General features: G+C 36.5%; 2 protein-coding genes, 1 long non-coding RNA gene and 1 pseudogene across 3 annotated transcripts in view; 2 read left to right on the forward strand and 2 right to left on the reverse strand.

Moving 5' to 3' along the window:
• The window catches only part of LOC148909311 (uncharacterized), a 55,024-nt gene that overhangs the window by 30,136 nt on the left and 7,186 nt on the right, over window positions 1-17,702 (forward strand). The gene's annotated exons all lie outside the window — the stretch shown is intronic.
• LOC148909313 (uncharacterized) lies at window positions 6,799-8,895 on the reverse strand (annotated as a pseudogene).
• On the forward strand, window positions 11,505-13,469 carry LOC148909314 (uncharacterized). Its single transcript, XM_089034321.1, has 3 exons — window positions 11,505-12,043; window positions 12,237-12,497; window positions 12,786-13,469. The coding sequence occupies exons 1-3, from the start codon at window positions 11,583-11,585 to the stop codon at window positions 12,958-12,960; spliced, it is 897 nt and encodes a 298-aa protein (XP_088890447.1). The 5' UTR covers window positions 11,505-11,582; the 3' UTR covers window positions 12,961-13,469.
• LOC148909315 (uncharacterized) lies at window positions 12,979-17,692 on the reverse strand. The gene is made up of 12 exons (XM_089034318.1): window positions 17,191-17,692; window positions 16,905-17,120; window positions 16,583-16,766; window positions 16,228-16,441; window positions 15,735-16,092; window positions 15,387-15,584; window positions 15,054-15,240; window positions 14,263-14,511; window positions 13,930-14,101; window positions 13,514-13,659; window positions 13,248-13,442; window positions 12,979-13,177 (listed from the first exon to the last, which is right to left on the reverse strand). Exons 1-12 carry the CDS (start codon window positions 17,551-17,553, stop codon window positions 13,050-13,052), a joined length of 2,610 nt encoding a protein of 869 aa, XP_088890444.1. The 5' UTR covers window positions 17,554-17,692; the 3' UTR covers window positions 12,979-13,049.

Below are 17,702 nucleotides of genomic sequence, written 5' to 3' on the forward strand. Positions count from 1 at the left end.
CATCATACGGGAGTTGTCATCTCTTGAGAGGAAGCTGACGACTTTTTCTTTAGCTGCTTTCGCATGAAATTAGATTTGGTCATGGCCATCTTGGATTTAAGTTGGAGGGATCTCTTTGAAAGTCCAGATGCCTTTTTAAGATGGTTTAGAAGTCGACAACGTTTTAATATTTTGGACCCGACTAATATCGCTGGGGCAACCTTTCTTTTCTTTCTATCTTTAGAAGTGGAATTCTTGACGTCACCTATCAGGGCATTGACAAAGACTAATTTCTTCCTCAGCTGTCTGAGTCTCGTAACTCTCTCGTTCAAAGGCCTGAGTCTTGTTACTCTTTTCTTGTGCGGATTCTTGGAGTAACGCCAGATTGCACTTCGGGCGGTGTCGATCATTTAGGGTTTTTTGCAACTGATTGTTGAAACTTCTTTTGTAATCTCCAAAGTTTTTATGGAGTTTGCTGTTGCTCTCCAAACTTTTATTTGGTCGGTAAGCTTTTGCCAGTGCTTTGCTCACTCTTTCGAGTGCTTTTGTTGGGCTACCTTTTCTCTTATTGCTGAAATCTAGCTTAATTATTAGTGGACCTGAAGATGCAGTGCTGTTCTGTCGTTCCGTTTGGAGTGATTCTTTTTCACTTTTCTTGCTCTCGGCAGCTTGTCTTTTCTTCTTTTCGCGATGTTTTCGTACGCAGGGATTTTGTTCTACTCTCTTTTTTATCAGAGTTTTTCGTCTAATTCCCTCTTTCTCCAGATATTCCTCCCCTTTCTTCATGTTTTGTCTTTCTCGGTACACCTTTTGAATTTCGACACGATTCTTTGGCATCTGTAAACTGTCCAAATTGTCAAATCGTCATTTTTTGCATTGTTCAACATTATATTCATTCTGATTAACTTTTAAGATATTTGAAAGTGTCTCTGTTTCTTTATTTTACATTTAGTAATTAAAACTATAATTTGGAGCAAAATTAAAGCTTTAATATCATTAAATACTTAATTAAAGTACATTTAAATAAAAAAAAGCACAAAGCGTGACCTCCGGTTTTGTAACTTCCGTTACATTAAAAGGATGGTCAAAATAGCTATAAAACGACCTTGACAAACACTCGCAACTCCGATATTGTAAGAATTGTTGCATTTTTGAAGGTTTTCACAATCATGGTTAAAAAGTCTATCTGAGCTACGGCTTTACTTGATCTTTCAATTGTTGATGTTGCTGCTAGGGATTCCCCCCTATGGAGTTCACTTGTTATATGATTGTCTACTATATTAATTAGTAAATTAGATAATGAAGTTAGTTAAATTTTCCAAACCTTGAACAACAAAACCATTAATGTATGCTAAAGACTTATACCCAAAATCTCAATCTGCCTACCGTGTAAACGCTTTACGATAGTTTTGCCTACTTAAGTTCGCCTACGTATAAGTTTTGCCTACTGAAGTTCGCCTACGCATCAAATGCATTGTAAAGCCTATCTATGAAGGGTGAGACAATATATATACTCATGATAATTTGTCTTATCAACCATAGATTTAATGTTCCGAGCTTTTGGCCTACTCGGCCATCCTTAGGGAAATGAAAAACGTTACATAACGTTTATGTAACATTTTTCATTTCCCTGAGGATGGCCGAGTAGGCCGAAAGCTCGGAACATTAAATCTATGGTTGATAAGACAAATTATCGTGAATGTAACAACAACCAACAAGGAACTATTTGATTTACTATATGTACTGTAAAAAACGAAAAAATAGTTCTCGTGTAAAGAACTTTTATGCGAATAGCAAGGCAAACAAAGTAAGAGAAACACTGAAAACTTTAGACACGAAAGAGTAACTGGTAAGCATTGTGTGACAACATCGTAAACCAAGAAAAGTCGTGCAACCCATCTTAAACAAGTGTGACACAGTAAATAGATAAAAAGTTCAAACAAAGCGACTGCTGTTGAGTAAAGTAAGAGAAAACGTTACGAATGAGTCAAGAACTACCAAGATGTGAACACGTTGTTGTGTGGCAAAAGCGTATCGCCTTGTCAAATTGAAAGCGGTAAACTATCACATTTCATAAAAAATATTTGCTTACTTATCAATATCTTTATTTTAAAAACATCTTTTATCTCTAAGAACTTTTTTATAAGCATGGTGATTAAAGAAAGAGAAACGCTACGAATGAGTCAAGAAATTCTGAGACTCAAACGAGCTGTTTTGTGACAACAAAAGCGTAACGACTTGACAAGTGAAAGCGGTCGACTAAGAAAATGTATTCTCTAATATTATAAACAATAAACACATAAAATTTGCCAAAAATAGAAAGTTTATTTTCAATATTTTGTTCTTTCGATTGCTCCATTTCATTGATACGACAAGACTATATAGTTTATTTCTATTGCTCTACTCTATTGGTTCCTTGAAGGTCTATTGAGGGTGGAACAGGCTCTTAAAATTTATGCGGCTGATTTCTCGCTGCTCTAGTACTTCTCCCATATGTCAAAAATGCTTTGGGGAAGGCTTTGCATGGACTGTCGGTTACTCAATTAATAGAACCTAGAGAAAAAAGAAAGAAAGAAAAAAAGAAAGGGAAAATGAGCAATATGCTTAATTGGAGACTGATATAAGTTAAGCAAAGTTATACCTCTTCCACGATTGCTTTAGCAGATCTGAACGTTTCTTGGATTGCCTTTTCCTTCACCTCTTTGACGATCTTAGTTGCCAGCAAGGCTCCTGCTTAAGTCGGGTGGTTATGGATGGCAAGGTCCTGGGTGAAAACACCATCTTTCTCGATGACAATTGCCTTGCACTGACTACCTTTCGGGCGTACCGTTCACTGTCAATACGTTGCATACGTTCTTTTGGATCTTACATTATATGTAAATCTTATATGTAAAGCTGTCCACCAGCCTCCGACCACTTCTTTTACTGCCTGATTCGACTACTTCGTATGTGGTGCGTACGGCTGGTTCGTCATTAAGGCTCTCAAGCAGAGGATTGGTCTCATCGATAGACAACTTGCCAATGTCATTCACAAGTTGATTTTCTTGAGCTGGGGTATCTGAAAAGAGACATGACAATAATGATTTATCTACCATGCTTACCATTGAAATCAGTTGTGCAGGTTTCATGTTGCCAACTGCAAGCACCATGAGACCAACCAAGAAACCATGCACCTTCTTTTTCGGAAACAGGTAAGTCACATGCAATACACCTTTCAGTTGCCATTATAGAAAAATCACTTGAACTCGCTTAGCTGTTAACTCGCTTTGTCATATTAATCATAAAGTGATGTGCCTGTACCTATGCTTTTATACTACATGGTGGGATCAAAACTTAATTTCTTTTTTAACGAATGTAATTGGCGGGTTTCGTTTCTATTCACTTCGTGCTTGATAAACTTTGATTAAAGGGACAAAAAAATAACAGCCGCAAAATTTCTTTCCTCTCAATATCCCATTGTAATAACAACAACAGTTTCTGATCGGTTAGCTTTGTGACGCCATTGAAATGTGTGCAATAAAAAAAAAAAAAACGATTTTTTTTGCTTATAACTTTTCCTTCAGTTTTGAACTATGTTGTCTGAAAAAAAAATCTTAACGATAAAAGTTATGTTTTTAATAATGATTTTGGTTTAGATGAGCTTAAAATTTACCGCTTTAACTTGACAAGTCGTTACGCTTTTGTTGTCACAAAACAATCTCGAAAACAAGATTGCAAAAATAAATGCCTTGTTTCAATTATTATCAGCAAAAATGTTTTTGAAACATCATTTTGCTTTAAAATTATGGGTGTCATCACTAAACCAATAGGATGTCAAGGCGTTTTAAAAAGATGTGATATATCTGATAATAACTGCGTGACAAACAGAATCCCCTCATGTGACAACGATTAAATTAAAAGAACAAACCTTATATGAAGGAATGGCAGAGGGTCTATTTCATCTCCTAAGACTGCGAAGGGTGATTCAGTTTCAGAAAGTCTCTGTGCAGCATCATTTTCCAAACAAACGTGGATGTTAGAGCTTAAGACCCATGTTGGAGGATCACTTTTACTTTGTAAACCAATGCACTGCAAATGTCAGAAATTAAAGGATTTATTTTTTTGGATGTTACCTGTAAATATAACAGCTCCAGATTGCTAGAAATACTTCTTCCTTTTAATAAGTGAGATTACAGGAGCCTGCTTGCACAAAGTTCTGATAATCTTGATTCAAAAAAATGTTACAAACTTTATTCAACATTCCCCAAATGTAACTTGCTATGATTAAAATTTCAATTTGGTACATTCAATTTGATACATCAACCTTATCAAGTTAGTAAAAATATAGGCTTGGTGAAAAAAGGAGACGAAGGAAAATTCATAAAGCAGTTCAAAAACTTGTACACTACTCTAAATGAAAAAGGAGAGGTCGTTTGTTGGAGACTAACAAAAACGTCTTTTGAAGAAGTCCGAGATTTGGTTCAAGAATTAAAAAATTAGAGTGGAAGACAGAGCCAGAAAGCTATTAGAAATGATTTGCGTGGATGACTGTTGCAATGTCAGGAACAATTACCAATCAGCATTTTAATGGCATATCTGTGAAATTGGACCTTTTCCTTGACGTCCAAAGAATTACAAGTAGGGTTAACAACGCAGATATATCAATGCGAAGAAAATTCCAAACGGAAAAGGATACTCCAAGCAGAAATAAAATCTTTGAAAATTTGAATCTTTTTATAGGGCGTTGGGAAGATGTCCCTTTTCCCCCACTTCATTTACTAGGAGGAACTATGACAGAAATAGAAAAGATAAAAAGACATATAGAAAAGGAATGTCTTGAAGGAATACCGCCTAGCTTTGGAACGGAGCGGAACAAACAACACCATAGTTTGTTAAATCTTTCGCTAATAACGGGATCGACAACAATTAGTATCGAAGTTGCTGCAGCTATTTTAACAATGCTATTTTATTTTCACAATTGTAAAATCTTGTCGGAAGGTCACAGTTGCTATTCCAAGGTGTCATGCATTACGTAGATTGAAGCATATTTTACAGAAGAGGAACCCTGCAGTAATTCAGAAAACTACAGGTCATTTTATACCAACAACTGTGATAAAGGAGATGAAAAAGGCGAAAACGCTGTGAAATTGAGTGACGCTGACATGGTTGAAGACGAATGCCTATCTGATATTTGCAACGAATCAATTGCCTGCGGCTCAATCTTAAGCGCGTCACTCAACTTTTGGGAAATTCTCCAAAGAATAGAACACAAAAACAGGAACAGAACATTCAAAGCATCTGAAATTATCCAGTTGAATATTATATCGCAATTGCTAACCGTTCATAACGCCAGTTATGCTCCAAAAAAAAAAAAAAAAAAAGGAAAGTGGAAAGTGCAAGTCACCTGCAACTGTTGTTATCAAAGTCTTTATCAGAATCATCACTTGAAAGAACTTACCTTTTCTTGTTTGGTTGCCTTGGTATTGCATATAGTTTTCTGCGTCCACATTTCTAAAATGAGCTGCCTTATGAGATACTCAACTTAACTCAACTTTTTATTTAGTGCCATAATTTACAATAATACATAAAGTTAAAGACACTTACGTAGTTAAAAGCACAAGCTAATTGCGACAGATAAACTGATTGAAGCAATTAGCTGAAAATTTGAAAATTCACATTTTTTGAGTCAGGCACTGAAAAGGTAGTAGTAAAATACTAAAAGAGGAGGGGGAGAAAAAGGGGGAAAAACAAAAGATAAGATTAAGAGAGCTCATAAATAGAATGCAAGTAAAAGAATCATACTAGCGTATCTTGTTTATAAGAGAAAATTATCTCATTAAAAAGTTTTTTCTTGACATTTTTCTTATTGGAGTTCTTAAAATTTTCAATCAAAGAATTCCAATATTTTGTAGCAGCAAATCTAACATTGAATAAACCAAAGTTAGATCTTGCATATGGTAAAGAATAGTTTGAATAGGACGTTTGCGTGATGGCGTCATTTGACTCCCACTACCAAGATGCTTTGCGAATTTTCTTTCTTATTTAAATTTGTATTCCCTTATGAGAATAGTAAGACAATTGGTGCTAATTAACTGAACAAAAGAAAGCGTGCAAGGGAGTCTGGTAGTAGAGGTCAATGACGCCATCGTGCAAACGTCCTATTGGCTGCAAGTCTAGTGTTATAGCTGTGTCTGCTATTGACGCGTGAGAAAAAGGAGTTGAAAACATTACTATGGTGGCCCATTGTTATCATTCATTTTTTACCCAATATTTTTCATTTTTATTTCAATTTTCATTTTAAATCCTATATTATCTCTTTTTCTATTTTGATTTTGATTTTAAAAAAACAAAAAAACATTAAGTTTAATTTAAATTTAAGTTTGATACTAAATCTAAAATTCATAATAATAATAAAGACTCGATCGTTGGTCCAACTTCGCGTGGCCCATCATTATCATTATCAAGGTATCCCATCCACCTTTGCGGGTAACAATAGCTATGGCGGATTGCTGGAAGGACGATGAAAGTTTGCATCGTGACTTAGCAAAGTATGTAAAAGAGAATTTAAAAAGAGGAGAAATTATAGACTTCGTAAGAAGGGATTATCCTAATTACAGCTGGAATCTTCCTACTCTAGACCGGCGTCTTCGTTTCTTCAACATCAAATACATCGACTACGATACCCCTCATGGTTCGTACAACTTTGTCAACACAAAAAAACAAGGACTTTTCAAGGAAAATTTTGCTATTTTCAAGGACAATAACAATAAGCATATATTGTAAAAACAAAGATAAACAAACAGTTCCACATTGCCACGGCTCGTTTATTTCTTTAGTTAATTAAGCTGAACAATTTTTCAGTTCATCAAGTTTTGCACTGAGTCTTTTTTCATTGTCAGACAATGATTCAGTCTTCTCTTTCGCAGCTCTCTTCAGGGCATTCCCTTTGGTCACGTGGTGTATTTCTCCCGTGGTCTCTGCTTTTTCATAATAATCATCGGCTGTTTTGACCAGAGAATCTATATCAAGCTTCATTCTCTTCTGTTTTTCGTTTGTGCTCCTCCATCTGTCTGTCTTGTTTCATTTGCTGAAGATGAAGCTCATATTTTCTTCTGCTTGAAGAAACTGACTGCATAGGTTCTTTTGTCATAGATACTTTAAGCTCACCTCCAACAGAATGCACATGATCACAAATGACACGTCTTGCCACCGTTGATCTTTGACTTAAATTATCCACAACAGCTTCTTTGTTCACTGAGAACCCCCTTTCTACTGAGGCCTGCCCATGTGAGAGAACAAGCATTAGCTTTACAACTGGAAGAAGTTTTGGAAAGGACTCGAGAGACATATATTTGACAAAGAATTCATCAATTCTATGAGCAGTTGGACTATATGATGAAAATACAGTGGATCCAATTACAGGAATGTTATCCAAGAAATTCCCATATTCTACAAGGATTGCATCACAATATTTCTCCTTTACTTTGTCAGCATTAACTAGAACTGTCAAGACTTTCTTCATACTCTCTCTGCACTGAATAGGGTTTTTGACCATTTGTCTTGGATCTAGAGCTGTCATATTTCTCACCAATGAGTACAACAATGGGCATTTCATCATTATCTTCTGGATTGTTCTTATTAAAAATGTTCTGCAATCGATTCTAAACTCCATCACTTGCTTTTGGCTGAGACCACCCTTCTTAACAACTTCCTTCAGCTCCTCTGTGGAAAATCCAAGGTCTATCTGCTTGTATGTTTTATGGTTTTTACTCTCTGCGACATTTTTGAGTAACTTGTCATCAGTAGAAGCTGCAGTGAGTACACCATCTCGTATGAATTTTCTCATCAATGCTCTAATCATATTACTGAGGTCGCTAGCCAAGAACATTACCATGGGTTTATCTGTTTGATAAAGAGCGAGAAAAGGTTGCAGGTGGTTTGCAACACACTGGAAGAAGCAGAGCTTACATTTGATGGGAGGGTCATTAGTAGCTTCTTTGACGGTTGCATATGACTTGTTGTCTTGTTTGGCAATTCTCTTCTCTTTGACAGCTTTTACAAAAGCTTCAATGTTTTCCCACAATCGTAAAGCCCTTTCACAGACTGGAATATTTTCCAGCCACCGGTGGCCACAAAATTTTTGAGGCATCAATGGGCTTCCTGTTATCTTGATGTAGTCTTCTCTTCGAGCAGGAGCATCCTTAAAAAGTCGGTACAGACTTGAGAGAATAGATGAAATATCCCATCCAGATGCTGTAGCTCCTGCTTTAAAGCTGTTATGGATAACATGAAGACCACAGGAACCAATATTGATCAACTTGGTATCAAAATCTGCTGATAGTTTTTCTTTGATAAGAGAGTAAAACTTCCAGTTTACAGTCCATCCATGCTTATCTGAAGCATTTGGTTGATGGGATAACCACTTTCCAAAACAGCGGTATTGAAATGTTTTACCATGTCTTTAGCAGTAGTATGGCCTAATTATGAAAGAAAAATGTATCTCATTTATATGAAATTGATAAAATATCGTAACAGTGGCTAGTGGAATAATTAGATGGAAGTGAATAACTAGATTTCATAAGAATGAGTGTTTACTGTATATAACTTTAAATATTAAAAGTACTCCAGCTAAGGCCACAAATTAAATTTTTTCACAAATAATTCAATCATGTTAAATACGCATGTAAGCTTACCTAAGGACTCTGATCCCAAATATTGGGATACAACTTGATTATCTTTCCAGTATCGTATATGGATGTCCATATGCTGCTGTTGTGTCTTTTTATTAAGACTCTCGTCGAATAGTATAGCAAAACAGCTATTCACCTCCTTCTTGAGCAGAGCAATGAAGTGTTCAGCCAAGCCAAACACTGACGTGTAGGCAGTTTTTTTTCCGCCGCACATGAATTTGGCAGCGATTTGACTATCAGGAAACATTGCCTTAAATATCTCCGCTACATGTTCATTAGACTTGTTGGAGTTATGAGCAGTAACAGTTTGTAGTGTCCATAACATCTTCTTTTCTAAAATAACTAGCAATTTGACCTCGAGCTTGTGTATTGTGGAGCATTTACTTGTGGTGGAGGAACAACCATGCTTTCTATATTGCTTTCACCATTGGATTCAGATCTCTCCTTATCACTTCCTTTTGTAACTAAAAATGCTCCCATTGTAACTTCAGATACAGACGCCTCACTAGTTTTGTGCTTGTCACTTTTCATGTGTGATTTTAATACACTTTCCCCCATGGCTCCGATGTCGAAAACCTTGTTGCAAACGCTACATAATGCCTTGTATCTGTCTCCTTTAAATTCTCTAACCCAGCTGTAGTCTTCAGTAGATAGCCACTTGCGATTAAAGGAGCATTTATTCTTGCCCATTGAACCATGAAACCTTTGTTTCAAGCCTCAAGAAACAAAATATCACAAAAGCACAAGGTTTGTAGAAGATGTTGTGCAACATTCAGTCCCAGTTCACCTCGGGCAATTTTCTTCATCCAAACGAGGCTCTGAGCGCCATATTGGATTTTTCACCGAAACAAAACAACAGACGAACAACAACTATTTTAGCAAAAAATAGCTTAAAAACATAGAGATATTCAGAATCAAGGACAATTTCATACATCATAAGGACTTTTGCCTCATATTCAAGGACTTTTCAAGGAAAAATCAAATTCAAGTACTTTTCAAGACAAACGTTAATTTTCACGGACTTTTCAAGACTGTACGAACCATGCCCCTCTTGATGTTGTGACGAATGCAATCGAAAAAGAGCTTAGTGGCCCAGGTAAATTACTTGGCTATAGAGCTCTAACAAAAATTAAGAATTAAACACGACTTAAAGGTTCCAAGGCATTTGGTATACAACATGCTGACCGAGAAAGACCCAGAAGGTCTTGAAGCTAGAGGTCTTCAAAAGAAAAGAAGAAAGAAAGTAAAGTTTACTTGTGAAGGTCCGCTAGCAGTAGTATCGTTGGATGGCCACGATAAACTTTGTGGACACCAAAATTGGACTTTTCCTTTGGGTATCTATGGAGCCCTTGACACCTTTTCTAGGAAAATATTGTTTTTGTACGTTTGTTATTCCAACTCCAATCCTGTTATCATTGGTAAACGCTACCTTGAATACCTGTACGAGGCCCAAGTTATTCCAAAATACTTGAGGATTGATAAAGGCACGGAGAGACAGGCAAAATGGCTACCCTTTATGTGTACTTGATAAGCACTAAGGGCGTTATGGATGATCCAGTTGATTCCGTGATATATGGCCCATCAACTTCGAATAAAATAGAACGATGGTGGCGCGATTTACATGAAAGGCTGGAGCTCTACTTTAAAGTCCAGCTAACGCAGTTACTGAGAGCGACTGATTACGATCCGTACAACGATCTCGATAGACAGCTGTTGTCTTACGTATATATCCCTGTCGTCCAGAAAGAATGTGATAAATTTGTAAATATTTGGAACACACACAGAGTACGTGAGCAAGACAACTTATTACTACCAACTGGTGTGCCGAATCACGTTTTCATTTCCAGAAAACTATGGTGGTGAAAATCTTGGAATTCCTGTAACAGCTGACCAGCTACAAGAAGTAGCTGAACTATCTGGTTTGCTTGAAATTACAAGTCCAGATAATATATCTACACAAGTGCGAAGTAAATGCAAAAGGTTGATTGACAATCCGTCACAACTGGATCCCCACCAAGCAAAAACTGCTTATTTATTTCTTAAGCAAAATTTCAAATAAAAATAAGAAGAACATCATTTGAAAAACACTGATTGTAACTGAATTCAAATTGTTACAGGTTACATACACAGTTCTCTCTTTAACATGTTTGATTTATGAACATTATCTAGTAGTTTTTTCCCCCAGTTCTTACCTATCACTATAGTTTATAATATAAACGTACTGAAGCTGGATCGAACTCAACACTGTCATGGTAAAGGTATTTTATTGATTTAAAGTATCACTAAGGAAAATGACGAGAAATTTCGGGATGCATGAAATACTCAAACCAGTTCATCGCGTTTCTGTTTTAGCTGCAATAAACTAGTGCTGCTCATATAGTTCTAAATTTGATCTCGAGTTTGTTTTGAATATTGCTTGAATTAATTGGAGGTCGTAATAATTATACTGAGCTAACTTTTAGCGTGAAATAAAGGGAATTTGTGAAAATAAAATATTCTAATATCTACCTCAGGACATCAAGCTTATCTTTGGGATCTTAAGAGCGTATGTCTGTAAGCGTCGAGAATCTTAAATCAGTTTCAAAAAATCGAATTTCTTTTTATTGTACCAAAACAACCCTTTGGGTAAGTTGTTTTAGGAAATAATATCAAAATGTCCCAGCGCGCTTTTATTTTTGAGAAAATTGCAAAAGTTTGAAAAATCGATTAAAATGGGTAATTTTCCTAATTAATATGCAAAAATCGATGGCCATCTTTAAAGAGCTCTCAATAGATCAAAAAGAATCCAAATGAATTCATATTTCCCAGGTAGTTAGATCAACTCTATATCTTTAAAGTGCACCTACACCCTATTTTTTTAATATTCTTAACTGTTTGTACGGAACTTTTTAAAATGTTTTGTGGTATTTCGGTCACATTTGAAAAAAAAATTGAATGCGAAAAATTGTTTTAAAAATACGAAATGCGTGGTCCATTACCGCAGAATCAAAGCGGGAGTCTGGGTCCGAGTGTGACGTCACCCCAGGCCATGACTTGTTGCTTGGTGCACGAAAGTTAGTAAACAGATCGAGTACTTTTGAAACACAAGAGATTTTTGAAGACAAATTCGTGAAGATGGACTCTGATAACTCTGATCTAGAGACATCTTTTGACTTACAAGATGAATACGATGTTGAGGACGAATGTTTTGACTGTTCTGAGCAGTCCGATTCAGGAGAATATTTGTCAGTCGAAGGAAATGATGATACCTCTGAGTGGTACGAAGGGCATCATTCAGGAGAACCTCTGGCAGACGAAGAATGGACGAGACAGTATGAAAATACTGAACGAGAAAATGCCAAGATTGAGGAAATGCTTCACAAACGATTGACTGCCGTTAGCGTAGTAAGCGAATGGTGAGTTTTCTGTGCTATTGAAACATAAAAGCGCCCCGTGAATTTATAATGCGAGAGCGGTTTCGCCAAACCGTAAACAATGTTTTTGAATGAGCTCGAGGATGACACTAACCAAGATTGCGACTTTTGTAAGCTTTACAGTTTCTTGTTACGTGTACATTGAACATTCGTGTTTTTACTGTTTGTTTTGAAGGTGCAAGTGTGGCAATTGCTCTACTGAGATGCTAGTAAATATAAGCGAATGCTATTGCTGCAAAGAACTCGACGGATGCGACGAAGCTCTCCATTCTCAAGAAGTCCTTCAAGACCTTGATGAAAATGCCGAGCTGAACTGCATAACCGAACATCCTGGCTTCTCAGCAGTATGTCTCCAAAAATGGAGTCTTAAGCTAGCAGCTGATAAGTACAAAACCAGAGATCGGAAAAGATATCAACAATCAGGATCAGAGGAAAGGTAAGCTGAATTTGTGGCTTCTTTATGTACACATTATACTTTAACCAAAGAAATTATGAAAAAACCTTATCAATAAAAAGTTAAATATGCCAAAAATATTTTTATAAAGCAGTTTGTCCTTCTCGACATTAATTCCAAGGATTGCATGGGATATGATAATTTTTGCAGTGAACCAACCCCCAAACTCATGAAATTACCTTAATAAATCAAACTATTTTATATTCATTAGTTATTGATCATAATTTTGTTGTAATCACACACTAAACTGATTCATTATTGACATTCCAGCTTCCTTCGTAGCATTGCATATAGGGAGTTCACAAGACTAGTGCATGGGTATTTGGGATACAAGAGACGAATTCCACTACCAGCCTGTGCTTACACACGCATCAGAGAATGTTTCAGAATTTCTGAAGATGAACTACACAGTGGGTTTGAAATGGATCTTGAGCCTTTAGTTTGACTGCACAATGACAAGATATAAAAATAAAAAGTATTTAATACAAATTTTGTAGATGAAACAATTTAGTGTTTTAATAGTCGATGTTTTTTTTAATTTCTTTGGTTTTTTGGACAGTCAATGACATTCTTGTGTCCTTTCATAGGATTTTTGCATAGGCTGCAATGTGGGGCTCTCTTGGCATGTTCTCTACTTGTTAGTTGGTTTTGTTCAGGGACATCTAAAGAAAAAATATTAAAAATGTATAAGTAATATAAAATTTATAAATTTAGCTAAGATGTAAAAAGTACCTGCACAAGTAGGAGGAACATCCTCAACCACAATGCTTTTCCTGTGCAAGTGCTTTTGAAGAGCCTCCTCTCTTGGCTGCTTCTCCAGCATTGAATTCATTGGTGCTGGGGTCATCTGTCTTAATTCATCTTGTGCAGCAGTCAAGTCTTCTTTTGATGAATTCATGAACGTCTGGAAAATTTCTTCCACGTAACCTATAATAAAAATTGAGTTTAAAATTATGAGTGACAAAAATGTAACCCTTGAAGCACAACACATAGCCTACCATAGTCTGGTTTTACTCTGACATCCCTTATCGTGGCTTCTCCATTTTTGAACTTGGGATAAACCACCTTTTGTCTGTTGTTGCCTCCCGTTGTTTCTACCTCTCTCCGAAGATTAAGGTTGAAATGCATAGCAGCAAGAATGTGTCTGAAAAGAAAATATCCAAATTTTAAACATATGCAGTTGGATTTGACAGGGTTTTACCTTTGGGGTTCATTGGACTCCCAAGTTATCTAAAATTGAATCCTATGGCATATATGTTTTTCAAACTCTCTTTATTTCAAAGATATTTTCGTGTCTCTAGAAAGCAATCTATTTTTGTTTGGGCGTCCTATTCATATTTTTTTTACATATATAACCCAAATTTGGTGATCTTATTTATCAATCAGGTTTCTCGCTAAAATTCTAAATACAAACCGGCAATACATTCCAACATATGAATATGCAATCATTTTGGGAGCAAACTGATTGATGAGGGAATGGAATCCTTCCAAGCAACTGGTCTGCGCCCAAGGGGAAGCTTGCTGGATACCCTTTTTCAGAGAATCTTTTGTCAAGGCTTTACAAATTTTTTCATACACCTCTGACCCTAAAGAAAAAAAGGTAGCTTAGAAAGTGTTTTAAATTTTGAGATTAATAATCTTACACTCCTGCTTACTTCTTGGGTGAGAACTTTACACAAGATGACAATAGTTTAGTTTGGACTTTATGAAACTTAAAGCCAAATAGAATACATTATGCAAAATGTACCTTTAGATAACCAACGTCTGGGTTGAAGTATCCCATGATTGCACTTGTTAAAAATTGGATCATCTAGGCTATTGTGAACATTCACTATGTGACTGAGAAAAGATTTAAACTTTGCCCAGATCACAGTACCAGAACCATTTGAAGTAGATGTGGCACTCCAGTACAGATGCCTCTCACAGGGCTTTATCCACTCCTTTACTTCTTCATAATGCTTTTCTTTAGAAATTTTTGTGAGGACTTTCCTGATTTCTGAAATGCATAAAATTAATCTACATGTAGTGGTAGTGCACATGTATTCAAATCTAATAAGCCTAAAGCGAGATGATATTTTACCCCCGACTCTATGCCATAATAGTTTTTAAAATTCTTTCACATCAAAACTTTTGATTCCTTAGAGAATACAGGAACAATAGTCATAGTTAGTGAACATAAACAAAGTGAAAAGGACTATAGTCTAGTAACGGGTGGTAAAAAATCATCTTGCTTCAGGATTATATATAAACTTTTCATGCGTCAGGGCAAGTATGCTCTATATCTACTCATTGCAATAACGGTTTCATAATAATAAATCACTGACAGGTTTAATATTACAGTGCGGCTAATGAAACCGTGGCCAATTGTATAAAATTGACCGGTAAGAATTTCGAACTTAATGCTACCATATGATTGGCTAATAATTCTAGTTTATCAAGTTACCCTGGATATAGTAATCACACTAACTATTCTGCATATACTGTATATTGGTCATTTGCATACAAATCAAAGCAATAATGAAGTCACTCATAACTCACTTTTCTTAAGGTGCCATAAATCAAAGTAGTGGACAATGTTTGTCAACACCTTCTTCATGTGACAAGCAATACCAGTGTGTCGGTCAGATATAAATGTTAAGATCACAATCCCATATCCTATTAGGTAATCCATGCATTGTTTGAAGCCTTCAAACTCCATTGCAGGACTATTTCCCACTTGGTTCCTCTGCGGGCAATGAAATAAAAAATATTTGTTTGCTGAAACAAAATTTGTGGTTCATGAAAAATAAAGATGGCAGTAATTGATATTAACTGCTATTTTTATTATAGATGGTTCAAAAGAGAGTCCTACTGATAAAGTTCATGTCTCACCTGAATTAATGCAAAATGTATAATCATGGGGACAGTGCAACAAAACATGGTATATGCACCATATTTTGCACTGTGCCCCATGCTGTCATGCCGTCCATCACCTGCTAGTACAACACCACTGCCCATGGACTTTATGTTGTCAAGCATCTTCTTCTGGTAGCTTTTCCAGTACATATGTATTGCAGGGAACAGCTTGGTCTGCAAATAAAATACAAAATCCATATAATGCTATTTCTTCTCCATCTTCGATCAGAAGATGCATTTGTTTGTTTATCTTAACTGATTGTACCATTATCATTATAAACTACCTATGACAAACATAGTACAATATATAATACCAACACTCACTCTTTGATGTTTAAAGAACGTAGTCATCGACACACAACCAAGACCCATGTGTGCAAAGATTTTTGATATTTTGGAGATTGATCCCCCAGCCAAAAGGATTGCCATGCAAAGGAGAAAGTTCCCTGCTGGTACACCCCAACCTGGTATCACTGGTTGACTGTGCCAGACATTTTCCCTCTTTAGACACTTTGGGTTGCTGCAGGCAGTTTTTATTACAACTTCTGTCCCAACTTGGCTCACTTCTACCAGGGGGTTATCACTTTTGCAACAGTGACAAAACTTGAACAGCAATAACAGCTGGGACAGAAAAACAATGAACTTTGGCTCTGATCGCAGATTGGTGTCATTCAATTGAACCCTGAAATAAGTATATGTGATATGTGTTAAAAATATTAAATGGGTATATTAGCAGTATCATGAAGTGCAGCTACATTATGTTGTACATGGCATTAGTAAACATGAACATTATAAAGTAGAGAGGGGAAAAACACACCTGTGAGCTGAATTTTCTATATCATCCTCAGATTCATTTGCTGACTCCTCTGACTGTGTTTCATAGCTGTCATCTGGTTCTTCTTCTGTTACTTCCTCCTCGCTTTGGTCATCACTGTCGTAATCCCACTCTGAATCAGTTACACTTTCTTCTTGAGGAACTGAGTCACCCACTGTCTGAGTTGCCTTGTTTTTCGTTTTGTTATTCTTAAGGCCTGATAATAATAATATTTATAAAGATTTCAAGTATTAGGTTCACAAATACATAATAGTATAATATATCCTTCTAGGAACCCTAAGAATGTTTGTCACTTATAAAATCACACATACTTATAAGGACTAGCTACATTACTTACGTCTTGTAAGCCTTCTGCATTCAAGCTTCCTTTTCCTCAGGTGTGATCTCAGGGATATTACTTGGTTTCTCAGCAGTCTCCTTTCTTTTTGCCATTTGGCTTCACCAGTCGTAGGGTCTCTAGTACTCGATGTCTCCTCCGTTTCCATGAAATCGACATTTTCGTCCTCCCTGTTCTCGGCACTCTGGTGAAAGAAAATCGATAGTCGATTGAGCTACACTGTATTATGTAAACAATCATCCTTACTCTACCATAAACAATGACTCGTGTTCAAAACATATGAGTAATAAAGCCCATAAGACTAAGTTGTAATAATAATCACCGTAATATCTTCAGTATTAGAGACAGGAGCAACTTCTAAAACCTCTTCTCTTTGTGCCACAGGCAAGAGCATAGGCTCAGGCTCGCTGACTGGTTCAGTTGTACCAGGGTCTTCGACAGTGGCGTCATCATGATGATCTTGATGTGCAGTACTACTGGGGACGCTTTTAGAAGCAGCAGTCGACACGGTGGCATTTTTTAATGATTCTCTTAAAGTCTATCACGAAAAATACACTTTATTAGTTTCATAAGAAGGTTGCAGTAAATGTTTTAGCTGAGTTTTTTACCTTTCTTCGATTGCGATATGTTTGCTGTTTCTTTGGCGAGTCTAGTTGACCAGCATGTAGCGTGGGGTAAACATTCACTCCAAAACTGTCTCGTTTCAGTCGAGGGATGGCCGGTTTTCCCAAGGTAGCAAGAGTTGTAAATCTTCGCTCAAATGATTCTACTCTAAAATGCACAGAACATATGCACGAGTTCCTTGTAGGCTCCCACTTTGCACGCTTCACCTTTACAAACTTTATCCATCTAGTCCTTCGCTTCTTGGCCTCGGGTCTTTCATCATTAAAATACGGAATACTATGAAGGGCAATCCCTTCAGGAATATTTGGAACGTTGCTACATCCCCAAACTACACATTTGTTGGGCATTTTAGCGTTTGGAAATAAAACGTATTTAAGAAATTTGATAAAAGCAAGCGAATAGTCTAGAAAAATCTGTATAGAATCTGTGGTAATCTTTGGTTGTGTTGGCCTGTGGTGACGTCACACACCGCTCGCCCCAATCTCCTCTGTAATAC

This window comes from Actinia tenebrosa, unplaced genomic scaffold (assembly GCF_029948245.1).
Source record: "Actinia tenebrosa isolate PJP-AT-01 unplaced genomic scaffold, QUT_ActTen_1.0 PGA_scaffold2__45_contigs__length_23673736, whole genome shotgun sequence".
NCBI lineage: Eukaryota > Metazoa > Cnidaria > Anthozoa > Actiniaria > Actiniidae > Actinia > Actinia tenebrosa.